The sequence below is a fragment of the Hypanus sabinus genome, chromosome 7, assembly GCF_030144855.1.
Source record: "Hypanus sabinus isolate sHypSab1 chromosome 7, sHypSab1.hap1, whole genome shotgun sequence".
NCBI classification, from domain to species: Eukaryota; Metazoa; Chordata; class Chondrichthyes; order Myliobatiformes; family Dasyatidae; genus Hypanus; species Hypanus sabinus.
In genome coordinates this window covers 170,660,967-170,673,645 of record NC_082712.1, presented here as the reverse complement: position 1 = coordinate 170,673,645, position 12,679 = coordinate 170,660,967, and the positions used below count along the sequence as shown (strand labels likewise).

General features: G+C 40.6%; 1 protein-coding gene across 7 annotated transcripts in view; it reads left to right on the top strand.

Annotated features, from left to right (window-relative positions):
* Positions 1–12,679, top strand: part of tcp11l1 (t-complex 11, testis-specific-like 1) — a 55,029-nt gene that overhangs the window by 21,325 nt on the left and 21,025 nt on the right. For 5 of the 7 annotated variants that reach the window (XM_059976104.1, XM_059976107.1, XM_059976106.1 and 2 more), the window contains 3 exons: positions 5,915–6,096; positions 8,294–8,466; positions 9,478–11,318. In XM_059976104.1, coding sequence (XP_059832087.1) covers positions 5,915–6,096; positions 8,294–8,466; positions 9,478–9,713 — 591 coding nt within the window. In that variant the 3' untranslated portion in view covers positions 9,714–11,318. Of the gene's footprint in view, positions 1–5,914; positions 6,097–8,293; positions 8,467–9,477; positions 12,659–12,679 lie in introns of those variants that run through there. The other 2 variants (XR_009513357.1, XR_009513358.1) reach the window with 2 other exon arrangements.

Sequence of the window (12,679 nt, the reverse complement as noted above, 5' to 3'; positions counted from 1 at the left end):
ATCCACCTCCATTTGAAATAGTTCCAGTGATCCATCTTCCACCAAATTCCTATTTACCACTGTTTGTGAAGAATTTCTACATACCTAAGTTTCAAATCACTGGTGCTTTATCTTGTAGATCTTGTCCCCTTATTTGAGATTCTCTTAGGGGCGAAAACTAGCCTCCTTTCTAGTTCACTGGAAGGTACAGTCTTCAGTGATGTCTATACTTAATGTGACATATAAGTGTTTGGGTTATGGATTTGTACTTGAATGGAAATCTGTCAAGCATAAGTTTTATGTAATTAAAGCACAAACTTTGTTGGTAGCATAGAACAGTAGAGGCCCTTCAGCCCACAATGCTGTGCATTTCTTTTTAACCTACTCCAAGATCAATCCCTTCCCTCCCACATGGCCCTCTATTTTTCTTTCATCAATGTGCCTTTGTAAGAGACTGTTAAATACATCTGCCTCTACCACCACCCCGGCAGGGTATTCCATGCAGTTACCACTTGCGGTGTGAAAAAATGTAGCTTGGCAATCCCCAATTGCCTTAAAATTGTGCCCTCTCAAATTAGTCATTTGCACCCTGAGTAAAAGGTGCTGGCTGTTCACTCTGTCAATGCCTCTTATCTTGTACCCCTCTATCAAGTCACCTCCGATTTTCCTTGATCAATGAAGGAAGATTTGAGGAGACTAGGCTGCTGTTCAGAGTTTAGAAGAATGATAAGTGATCTTTCTGAAACATAGGGTTATGAGAGGGATTGACAAGGTGGATGTTGAGAGGATATTTTCCCTAGGGCAGGGGTCAGCAACCTTTACCACTGAAAGAGCCACTTGGACCCGTTTCCCACAGAAAAGAAAACACTGGGAGCCGCAAAACCCGTTTGACATTTAAAATGAAATAACACTGCATACAACGTCTTGTTTTGCCTTTATGCTATGTATAAATAAACTATAATGTGTTGCATTTATGAAATTGATGAACTCCTGCAGAGAAAACGAAATTACATTTCTGCATGCAACAAAAACATTTTGAACTCCGAAAAAAAGACGTTGGGTTGAAGGTTACTTTTAAGTAAAATACTCAACGTCTATTTGAGTCCTTCTTGTATTTATGAAAAACGCCAAACTTAAATTTGCCGCCAGCAGCAAACCAAAAATAACGTCAGCCAGCTGTCAACCTGAAAAATAAAAGGACTATTTCACTGAACAATGAAAACATATGAATATACGTAAAATAATACGCAATTAAAATATTTATCATACTTCTTCAGGTTGACTCACACCTGACAATGCAGTCGTATTCAGTAGGGATGGATCGATGCTTAGGGGAGTGACCGGGAAGGATAATGTGTTTTTTTTCCTCTCTGAACTCACAGAAGCGTTTCCCAAACGATGTTTGCATTGCGATGATTGCAGAATGTAAATACTCCGAATTTATCATGTCGTGACATTGTTTGAACTCTCTCAAATTGGGGAAGTGAGACAATGTGCCTTTCTGTAAATCTCTGGCAAGCAACGTCAACTTGCGCTCGAATGCAAAACATCCCCCAACATGTGCAGGGCTGTACGTCCTTGCCCCGTTGAAGAGCTGTGTTCAGCGTGTTCAGGTGCGCTGTCATGTCTACCATGAAGTGTAGCTTTTCCAGCCACTCTGGCTGTTCCAGCTCAGGAAAGTTGAGCCCTTTGCTGCCCAGGAAAGTTTTCACTTCTTCCAGACGCGCGACAAAGCGTTTCAGCACCTCCCCTCTGGACAGCCAGCGATAAAAACACGTTGTAGCGGTTGCTACACGCAGTCAGTAAACTGCAGTCAAAGATAGCTTTATTCGAACTAAACAGCCTTGCTTTTAAGCCTCCCTCAACCCGCCCCCCATGGGCGCGGATGCTGCAAAAGACACGTACTCACAAACCCCCGTAGGCTATCTCCCTTAGCCTGAACGCTGGCTAATTGTGAGCCGGTTCGGATGTGTCAGGAAATGGGTCGCCCGCCACAACGTCTTATTTAGATTGTACAAGATCACCATAATCTTCAAATTTAGATTTACATTTCAAAAACTAACAAACTAACATAAAAAACATATTAATTAAATACTGACCATGTAGCGGTGTGCTACACGCAGCGCTAAAATTACGACACGGAGTCGGTAACTGCAGTCGAAGGAAAAAAACTTTATTCGAAATCTTCAGCCTCACTTTTAAGCCTCCCTCAACCTGCCCCCCCCCCCCCCCCCATGGCGCAGAGGCTCCAAAGCTCTGTGCTCGCAAACCCCCGTAGGCTATCTTATTGTGAGTCGGTTCGGATGTGCCAGGAAAAGGGTCGCCACAACCAATTATTTCCCAAAGCAACAGGGAGCCGCAGCACAGACCTAAAAGAGCCACATGTGGCTCCGGAGCCGCGGGTTGCCGACCCCCGCCCTAGGGGAAGCATTTCATGCCAGTGGCGTAGTTTCACAACAATGAATTTCTCCTCTGAGGGCTGTGAATCCTTGGAATTCTCTCTCCCAGGGAGCTGTGGACAGAGTAAGTGAATGTATTTAAGGTGGAAATTGGTAGAGATCTGAAATACTGAGGAATCAAGTGTCAGGAGAGAGAATAGGAAATTAAAGGCACAGATGGTTTAGCTATGACCTCACTAAATGGGAGAGGGACAGATGGACCTGCTCGTCCGTGGGCTCCTATTTCTCATAATATTAAGAAATTGCAGAGAGTTGTGAACGTAACTCAGCACATCAACATGTTCAAGAAGGGAACCATGGATGATTCTGGTAACTATAGACTGGTGGGTCTTGTGTCAGTGGTGGGGAAATTACTGGGGAGAATTCTTAGAGGTAGGATTTATGAGCATTTGGAAAACTATTGCCTAAATTATGGGAGAGCCAACATGACTTTGTGTGGGGCAAGTTGTGTTTTACTAATTTGATTGAGGTTTTTCACAAGGTGACGAGGTAATTTATGAAGATAGAACTGTGGATGTTGTCGACATGGATTTTGATAGGTTCCTCATAGGAGGCTCATCCAGAAGATTAAGAAGCATTAGATCAATTGGCTGTTTGTATCAGAACTAGAATTGCCCATAGAAGATAGAGTGGGGGTCTAAGGGAATTAACTAGCTGGAGGTCTGTGATTAGTGATGTTCTGCAGGGATCTGCACTGGGACACCGCTGTTAGTGATGTATATAAACAACATTCCCTTTAATTTTTTTATATAGCTGCACAGACCAACAATTGCTCTGGGCAAAAAAATCTTTACATGGCCTGAAAACTGTGTTGAACTTGAAATTAACATATAAAAGAAAACTCCGGTGGTGTGGCAACAAAGGCTACATGCACGGGAGCATTTCAGTTACTGTGCAGCTTAGAGGGAACAGTATATGGAAATGACCTGGATGAAAAGGTTAGTCAGTTTGCAGATGAAACAAAGATTGGTGGTATTGTGGATAGCATAGATGACCAGCAAAGAATACAGCATGATATAGATCAGTTGCAGATATTGGCGGATGGCGTTTCAGCTTGCCAATTGTGAAATGTTGCACCTTAGTAGGTCAAATGTAAAGAGATGATACTGTTACGTACCCCGTAACTGGGTGTCAAACCAGCAAAGATAGAAGTATCCGTTGGAGTCTGGTGGTACCAAACTAAAGGTGTTTATTAGTAAACTACACAATACAATATAAAAAATGCAAATATACATATAAAACAAGTTAGCAGTAATAAACCTAAAAGTGCAGGAATAATAATAATCAATAATAAACAAGCTCTATTGATGTCTAGGGGTAAATGAATTGTCATAGGAAAGTATAGAGTTCAGTTCATAAATGCTGAAGTAGTTACGGTTGTTGTGTTGAAATCGTTGGGGAGGGAGAGAGAGAGAGAGAGAGAACGAGCGAGATGTAACAGTTACAGCAGCCAAACCTTCCATTGCTTTCTTAATCTGTCGTATCGTTGTGGCCATTCAGTTATGACCCCTCTGGTCTTCAGCTAGACTGTTCTTCTGTTGTGGACTCGTCACTCTGGCATGAGTGGACACACACACAAGTCCCCACCGGCCCTGCTGTAACACTGTGAGCTTTACTGACCGATCTCCTGGTTTGGTCTCCAAAGCCCCCACCTTTCTGTGGGTTCCAACACTCAATCAGTGTTCACTGGTGTGTCTGAAGGGTGTCTCTCCAGACCTGTCTTTTATCCCCATTCATGGGGTCTCAGCTATCCATCAACTCTGAATGACTGTGTCCATCAAATCAGGCCACTCCTGCTGTCTCCTGAGGAATGTTAATGAGCAAACTACAGTCCTTGTAGTAAAAGGCAAATAATCCAGAAAGAGTCATAATTCAGTAAATCAACAGTCTCTCTCCCCTCTCTTATCTATAGCAGATGTTCTTGCCTGGGCTTTATCTCTTTCTCTCATTAGCAGCATAACAACAGCATTAGTTCGTAGTTCTCAGGAGTGGGGTTGGGAACGGTTAACTCTGCACCCCATTGTCCATCAGGTCTGCCCATCACTCATAACAGTACACTGTTCAGGGCAAGACCCTTAACAGTTTTGAGGGGCAGAGGGATCTTGGAGTCCACATTCATAGCTCCCTAAAAATAGCTACACAGGTTGATAATGTGGTTATAAAGGGGTATGACATGCTTGCCTTTATTAGTTGAGGCATTGATTTCAAAAGTCAGGAAGCTACGTTGAGCTTTATAAAACTTCAGTTAGTCCGTGTCTGGAGTACTGCATACAGTTCTGGCTGCCCCCATTAGAGGAAGGATGTCGAGGCTTTGGAGAAGTGCAGAAGAGGTTTACCAGGATGTTGCCCAGATTAGAAGGTATGCGCTATGAGAGGTTGGACAAACTTGGGTTGTTTTCTCTGGAGTGGCAGAGACGGAGGGGAGATCCGATAGAAGTTTATAATATTATGAGTGGCATAGACAGACGGTATCTTTTTTCCCAGATTTGAAATGTCTACTATGATAAGATAGACTACTGATCTTACAATCTACCTCGTTATGATCTTGCACTCTCACTGTGTCTGTTACACTTTATCCTGCTTTCTTATATCGTTGTACCTTATTTGTTCCACCTCAATGCAGTCAATTGATCTGAATGAACAATATGCTAGACAAGCTTTTCTCTGTTCCTCAGTACATGTGACAACATAACCAATTCCAATTCCATTGTGATACTTGTACCTGCTTACTGTTTTGGCTTTCGTGGAGGTTGAGTGATTTAAGTTTGAGAATAGCAGCCTTTTCTGGATAGTATCTGAGTTCACTGAACACAAACTACTTACGTAATGACAGTCTATAACACTTAAAGGGTTTTTGGCTATACTGTATAAGTGCTAGATTTTCCTCTTTTAAGTGTATGATTAGTGGTCTGGTGAAGGACAGCAGTGAGGGAATTAGTAGTTTGTCCCATTTCCTTAGCCAGAGTAAAATCTATAAGACCACATGACATAGGAGCAGAATTGGGCCGTTTGGTCCATTGAGTCTGCTCCACCATTGCTGATATATTATCTCTTCTCAACCCTGCCTTCTCCCTGTAACCTTTGATGCCCTTACATTCAGGAATCTATCAACCTCCACATTAAATATATCCAACAACTTGCCCATCACAGCTGTCTTTAGCAATGAATTGCACAGATACACTTTTTTGGTTAAAGAAATTCTTCCTCATCCCAGTTCCAAAGGGACATCCTTGTACTCTGAGGCAGAGCTCTCTGATCCTAGACTCCCCCACTATAGGAAACATCCTCTCCAAGTCCACTATATCTAGATCTTTCAATATTTGATATAATGTGAAGCAACAAGGGAAGAACATTTAAAATCTGACAATAATTGACAGAGAACGAAGCAATTCCCTGGATGAGCCTCCTGATGAGATAAATCCTGTACTGAAGTTTGACCTGCTCAGGTGATTTGCCTTCTTGTTCCTTTCCTTTAGACTGTACTGATGGACGAGTCCCGGTTCATGGAGATGCAGAGGGAGTTGAATCAGCTGACCATTATTGCAGCTGCCCTGCTAGTTATATACAACATGACTGGTGCTGCCATTTCAGGACTCTCGGGATTTCTGGACAGACTGAAGGGGATCATTAAAGTCTTACTGACAGGCATGCATACGCAGTAAGTGATTTATTACATGCTTCAGCTATTTATGGCTCTGTTGATTTGGATTTCACCATCCAGATGGTTTTGTCAGAATATCTAAATCTTAGTTTTAAAGAACCATTTGATTACACAAGAAAGGTTAGTGTAGGTATTTTATTTTTATTTTTTATTTAGAGATACAACGCTAAATAGGCCTTTCGAGTCTTGCCACCAGTTTAATCCTAGCTTAATCATGGGGCAATTTACAATGACCATTTAACCTCCTAACCAGTTGGTCTTTGAACTATGGGAGGAAACCAGAGCATCCAAAGGAAACCTAGGGATGTACAAACTCCTTACAGATTCCACTGGAATTGAATTCCAAACCTTGACGCCCGGAGCTGTAATAGCGTTGCTTGTGGCACCCACTGCATATTTATTGCCTAGTTGACTAATAATCCCTGCCTCCTGGGCTTTCATCTTGAATGTATGCTTGTGTTAGAGGAGACACAAGCTTGAATGTATGCTTGTGTTACAGGCCCCTCAGCCCACCATATTATGCAAGCCTTTAAACCTACTCCAAGATCAATCTAACCTTTATTTCCCCACATAGTCCTCCATTCTCCTTTCATTCTTGTGTCTATCTTAAGAGTCTCTTAAATGTTTCTAATGTACTTTCTTTTACCACCACTCTTGGCATTGTGTCCAGTGTATTGCAGTCTGCAGGACTTGATATTGAATTCTCCAACCTTAGATAACTTTCTGTTTGTTTCAGGATTGACGATTTTTACCTTCCATCTCTTCCTTTGTTCTTTCTTTCAGTTCCCAGTGGGCCAGACTCTACAGTATTACCAAGATTTTAACATTAACACCACATTATTAGGCAAGAGAGCTTAACTGCCCTTTTATTGCTAGATTATTAGTCACAAAGCACTGCAGCCCAAAAACAGGCCCTTCAGCCCATCTAGTCTATGCTAAACTGTTATTTGGTCTAGTCCTATTGACACGTACATGGGCAATAGTTCTCCATGTACTTAACTAAATTTCTCTTCAATGTTGAAATTGAACCCATATAGTTATGTCACCCTATCCCAGAGGTTCCCTTTGTTACATCCACTGCCCTTTCCATCTTCTGCTCTCTTCCTGAATTCAGATGAAAGGTCTTCAATCTGACACATCATACCTCTTTCCATGAATGCCGCCTGATTGGCTGAGATTTTCCAGCCATGAAATTTGGTGTTGCATCTCATGTTTCTATGGAATGGTACATCTGCTTCAGTCTCATCAATTCTGATCTGTCACCTAACCTCATTCATATCCGTCTCTTTCCCATGCCCTCAATACCTTCATACAAGTCACCTCTCCATTACAGGTTGAAAATTAATGCTTCACGTAGTACAAATGGTCATTTTTAGTAAAGAACTCCAAAGTTCAACCACCCCATAGATGCTAGAGTGTCTCTCAGCCATTGAGAGGGTAACCTCTAATTTTCAGTATCCTGTACCACTTACTGCTTCTCTCCCTTCTCTATTTCACTCTTCTTCCCTCTTCTCTATCTTATCTATGTTTATTACCTTCTCACACTTTGTCTCTTCCCTTCTCCATCTTCCTTATCCATTTCTCACCAAGTTCCTGAGCCCTTTCACAACCTCTCCCTCCCACTCTACCTTCTCTCACACCTCCCCTGCCACTGATACTTCCTCCACGTAGCTCTCCTCTCCAGGACTGCCAACACATTATTTATTAAAATCCTAACACGGAGAATTAAAGCTTCTGCCTGTAAGGAGTTTGTATGTTTTCCCCTTGACTGCATGGGTTTCCTCCAGATGCTCCGGCTTCCTCCCATAGTCCAAAGATGTGCTAGTTGGTAGGTTAATTGGTCATTGTAAATTGTCCTGTGATTGCTGGGTGATGTAGCTTGGAAGGCTGGAAGGGCCTGTTCCGTGCTGTATCTTAATAAATATGTTTAAAAATATATATTGCAATCAGTTGACCCCACAGACTGTAATATTGGGAATGCTCTCTGACTAATTTTCAGAATCAGAATCAGGTTTCAGGTTTATTATCACTGACATGTATTGTGAAATTCAGTGTTCTGTGGCAGTGTAATAAACAAAAAACTATAAATTACAAGAAGAAATATTCCAGTATTCTTGCTTATTCTATGTAAAAGAAACAGAGAACCTTGAGTGATGAAATGAACTGATTTATTTTGAAAATGCTGCATTTACAGTTCCTTCCACCTTGCTGAGGCCATGACCAGTATGAGTGAGCAGATTTGTGTGGAAGTGAACCACTGCTTAACTGAACATGGTTTCTCACTACTACCTACTGAAAAAGAGATGGTATTGAAAGGTCAAATCCAGGCTGTAGCTAGTCCGGATAACTCTGTTCGCAAATTAATAGGTAAGAATGTATGTTGAATTACATTAAAATGACTTGTAGTTGTAATTTGTACATTTGGCAGTCCAGACCAGTCAGTGTTGTAGGATGGCCTTTGTTGAAGCTGTCTGCCAATCAGAAATGCTTCAGTTGCTGCACAGAATCTAATAATTGATCTGAATCCAGAAATCAAAGGATTGGAGGATTGATCGGAGCCAGATAAGGTGACTGAGCTACGGGTGGGCAAATCAAACATTCGAGCTTGGGCCTGGTCACATTGGCAATTATCTAGCTAAAAATTTTGTCAACAATTGTCAGTGAGTTCTTATGTTTCAGATGATGTCTAAAATAGTAGAGTCGAGCAGATTAAGCAGGAACTTCTAAAAGATTAGATTAATATGAGCCCTGATGAAATAGCTCAGCCTGAAATATTGTAGAAGCTGCATGACCTGCTGAGTTCCTCCAGCATTTTGTGAGTTGCTGTGGATTTCCAGCATCTGCAGAATCTGTTGTGTTTAGATAAATACCTTATGTTGTGCAAATAAATGTTTCAACTCTCACAGTATCAAGTACCTCCAACCACCACCAGGACAGGCTTCCAACCCTTCTAAGAGGGCGGCTGTAAATTCCCATCACCGGATTCCAGCGGTGATCCTTTATGCTCACACATTATGTGATTGCACCTGTTCAAACCTCATTTCAGTTTTACATTCTAGCTCTAGAACTATAGAAGAGCTAATTTAGAGTGTGTTCCATCATAATTGAAAGTAAATGATTACTGTTTTTAACCAGTTACTTTATTAATTCTGAATTTGCAGTTCTGATGTAGCTACAGTGGAAGAAGGATTATGTTTTTAAGTTTTGGTTTTATTTTTTTCCAGTCTCCACAGAGCTGTTTGGAATCTTAGTAAATCCCTGGTTCTTGACTGGATTGTGACTTGGATATTCCAGTTTGATTTTTTTTAAAAAGTCTTTTTCTAAGGAATCACTCTTTGCAACTCTCCACTTTCATTTAGAATTTTTTTCTTTTGCCAGATTCACGAATTCAGACTTTTCTGAAGATGCATCTCATGTCAAGTAATCCAAAATCCGTTTCAGTCCCTGGAGGGCTTAGCCCCATTAGAACAGAACTGGAAAAGATAACAGTTAAATTTCTTCACCTGGTGAACTATAACAAGATGGTCTTCAGTCCTTATTATGACACTATCCTGGCTAAAGTGCTCCAGAGAAACGAGACACAGCTTCCTGGAATGGGTGAGAAGGAGCAATGATCATGAAATCTAAAGCATTGCACACTGAGCAACAAGATCTTCCCATTTGTGTGTCTCTCCACAGCTGATTTCATTCTCTTTATGGTTTGGGAAGGGAAAGTTGTGAAGAAATAGCTGATTTTGGGGTAATCTGAGGCTTGGGGTGAGGGGGAGTATCCAGTTGAGCTTTGCTGTTTGTGTAAAATAGGGATGGTGTTTTTAAGTCGAGATCCAATTCTCTTCTGAGATACTCATTTTAAATATTTCTTCTCCAAAGCTTTTCTCCATTCCCCTCCTCCATCCCAAAAACTCAGATTTAAAACACCTTGAAACTTTCACTAATTAGAGGCCCAGTGTGACTAATTGGTAAATAATTAATAGAAAGAGCAGCCCTTGGCTTTGGTTAGTTTAGACAGATGCCATGGTATGGTGATGCATACCAGACGGTGCAAGAGGCTCACTGCACATCTCTGGGCAGTGTTTGTGTCTTTGGTGAATACTGGATCTAGCTGGTGTGGTCTGATAGTAGGAACCCCCATCTCTGATGAGCTCTTGCATAATAAATGAAGCACCTCTTTTTGATGCATCTATTTAATTGAACTGTAATCAACAGAGAACCTCCCTGTGGCAACAAGAATGTCTTTGATAAAACAACTCTTATTTCTAGAGTGTAACTACAAGCCTTCATTCCACCCTGTATTCAGGTCAAGAGTTATCACTCTTTCATTAACTTATCTAGATTTCCAACCTCATTATCCTTGGCACAAATCCAATCCAGAAAACCTTCAAATATGATATTGTGAAAATAGAAAGCCCACTTACACTGCAGTTATGCCTGAGTTGGAAGCATAAAATGGATATTCATGTACCATTCAACCTAGTTTGTTGCTTAAATCCATAGGGAATATTTTAATCCTTCTCTTTTGTGGTAGTTCAAGATATACTATATAAAAAAAAGGTACCAGATGTCTTTTCTCTTATATTTATATATATATGAATGTCTAACAAGCCGACACAAAAATGGATTATTTTTGGGAGCACTGTAGAAACGGTTTAAAATGAGGATATTGTTTTGAACAGCACACACAAAATGCTGGTGGAACACAGCAGGCCAGGCAGCACCTATAAGCACAGTCGACAGTGCTTCTCCTTATAGATGCTGCCGGGCCTGCTGTGTTCCACCAGCATTTTGTGTGTGTTGTTTGAATTTCCAGCATCTGCAGATTTCCTCGTATATTGTTTCGATTTGCTTTTATGCACATTACTAATTACTGAATAGTCATCTTTATTTAAATGAAAGCTTTTGAAACATAGTGGCTCTAAACTCAGTATTTTCCTTACTGCTGGTTGTGATCTAGTATCATTGCTTGCTTGCTGAGCATTCATTATGCTTGCCTTTTGTGTACTGTTACAGAGACTGGCAATGGAAACAGCATATATTGTACTGACTACAAGTTGTACTTTACCAGTGTAAATACTAGTAACTTATTTTGTAAAACTTGACAATGGTCACTGATTTTTTTTTCCAGCTGCATGTTTCCAGAATTTTGCAATGTACAGTAGTAATAATGTATAGTATTTAAAGAAAAAATGTATTCTGGTGTAATAAAGGTACATTGAGTGGCAGTAGTAGTTTTATAAATAAACAACAGTAGATATGAATGTGTTTATACAGGTGATGCACTGTGGCTCTGACCACAAGTGCTTGTGTTGATGACTGTACATTTAGGAATGCCTTGGTCAAGGTGGGTGGGGTTGAAGTCAACCTCCTGTTATTAGAGAGCACATTAGAATTACTTTGAAAGAGACATCTTTTAAAAAAAGGGTTTAATGTAGGGTGGTGTATCACCATAAAAGACCAGGCAGGGCTCTACTATGGTTCAGACATGTCCTGCTATTCACTGATAGTTAACTACATCCTCACCCATTTCTAATTCATCTCTATCTTCTCTAAAGCCCCAACATCTATTGCCCTCTGTCCAGCTCTCAGCAGAGACTGTATCACCCTTTGTAAAATGCCTGATGCTAACAGCCAAAAATTCAGCTCAAAAATTTAGCTCATGACACCTAATGGAAGCCCAGCATTGCACAGGTCTGTCTGTCATTAGGCCAAATAAACTTGGTTTTAGATGTAAAACATTGACCTGCCTGGCCGTGAACTATCCGTGACGGAAGTTGGAAGGACTGCGTCAATCTGCAGCACTTTCATCCGATCCATCTCTGAGCAATGATAGTGTTGCTTGTGGCAATGAATAACCCAGAGGCAAGAGAATGGAAAACCTTTTGAACTGACTTTATACTAACTACTTCAGTTCAACTTCAGATCATGACTATTTCAGCCAATATAAAGTTTTGACTATAAGGTGAAGCTAATCCTTAGACTGTGGTAACTGATTTTCATGTATTACATTGAGAAGTGAGAGTATTAGTGCATGAAGAAGTGGTGAGTTGGAAACCCATTCTTGATTTTAGAGGTTAAACACTTGCATGCCTGTTGATCAATGACTCTGATTTCCAGCAAAATATTTCAAGCACAGTGTACGTTTTCTACACTAAATCAAGGATGAATTATAATCTACAAATGGACATTAGATGTTGACAGTGGAAAAGTGCTTTTCAAAATGCTGGGTTATCAAAGAGGATTTTTTTTTCTTTGGCACATTTAAGATCTCAAGCCTTCTTTAAAATAATTAGTTCAGAACTAAAACCTAATTGTGAGTTACCAATTAATTCCATTACCCATTTTCCAGCAGCCTTCTGTTTTTTATAGTATATATTAATTACGTTTTTAACTGTTCCTATTGAATCTGTTTTCACAAACTAACAATTGTTTTTGGAAAAAAAATCTACAATGAATTGCAGAAACACAGGTTGTAGGCTTCTGACAAATGACAGGGTGCTGAGTCATCTTTCCATTGTGCCTGGTCTGGCAAAGCAGTAAACCTGTGCAGCTCCTGACATTCACTGTAAGTTACCTTGCCTTATAT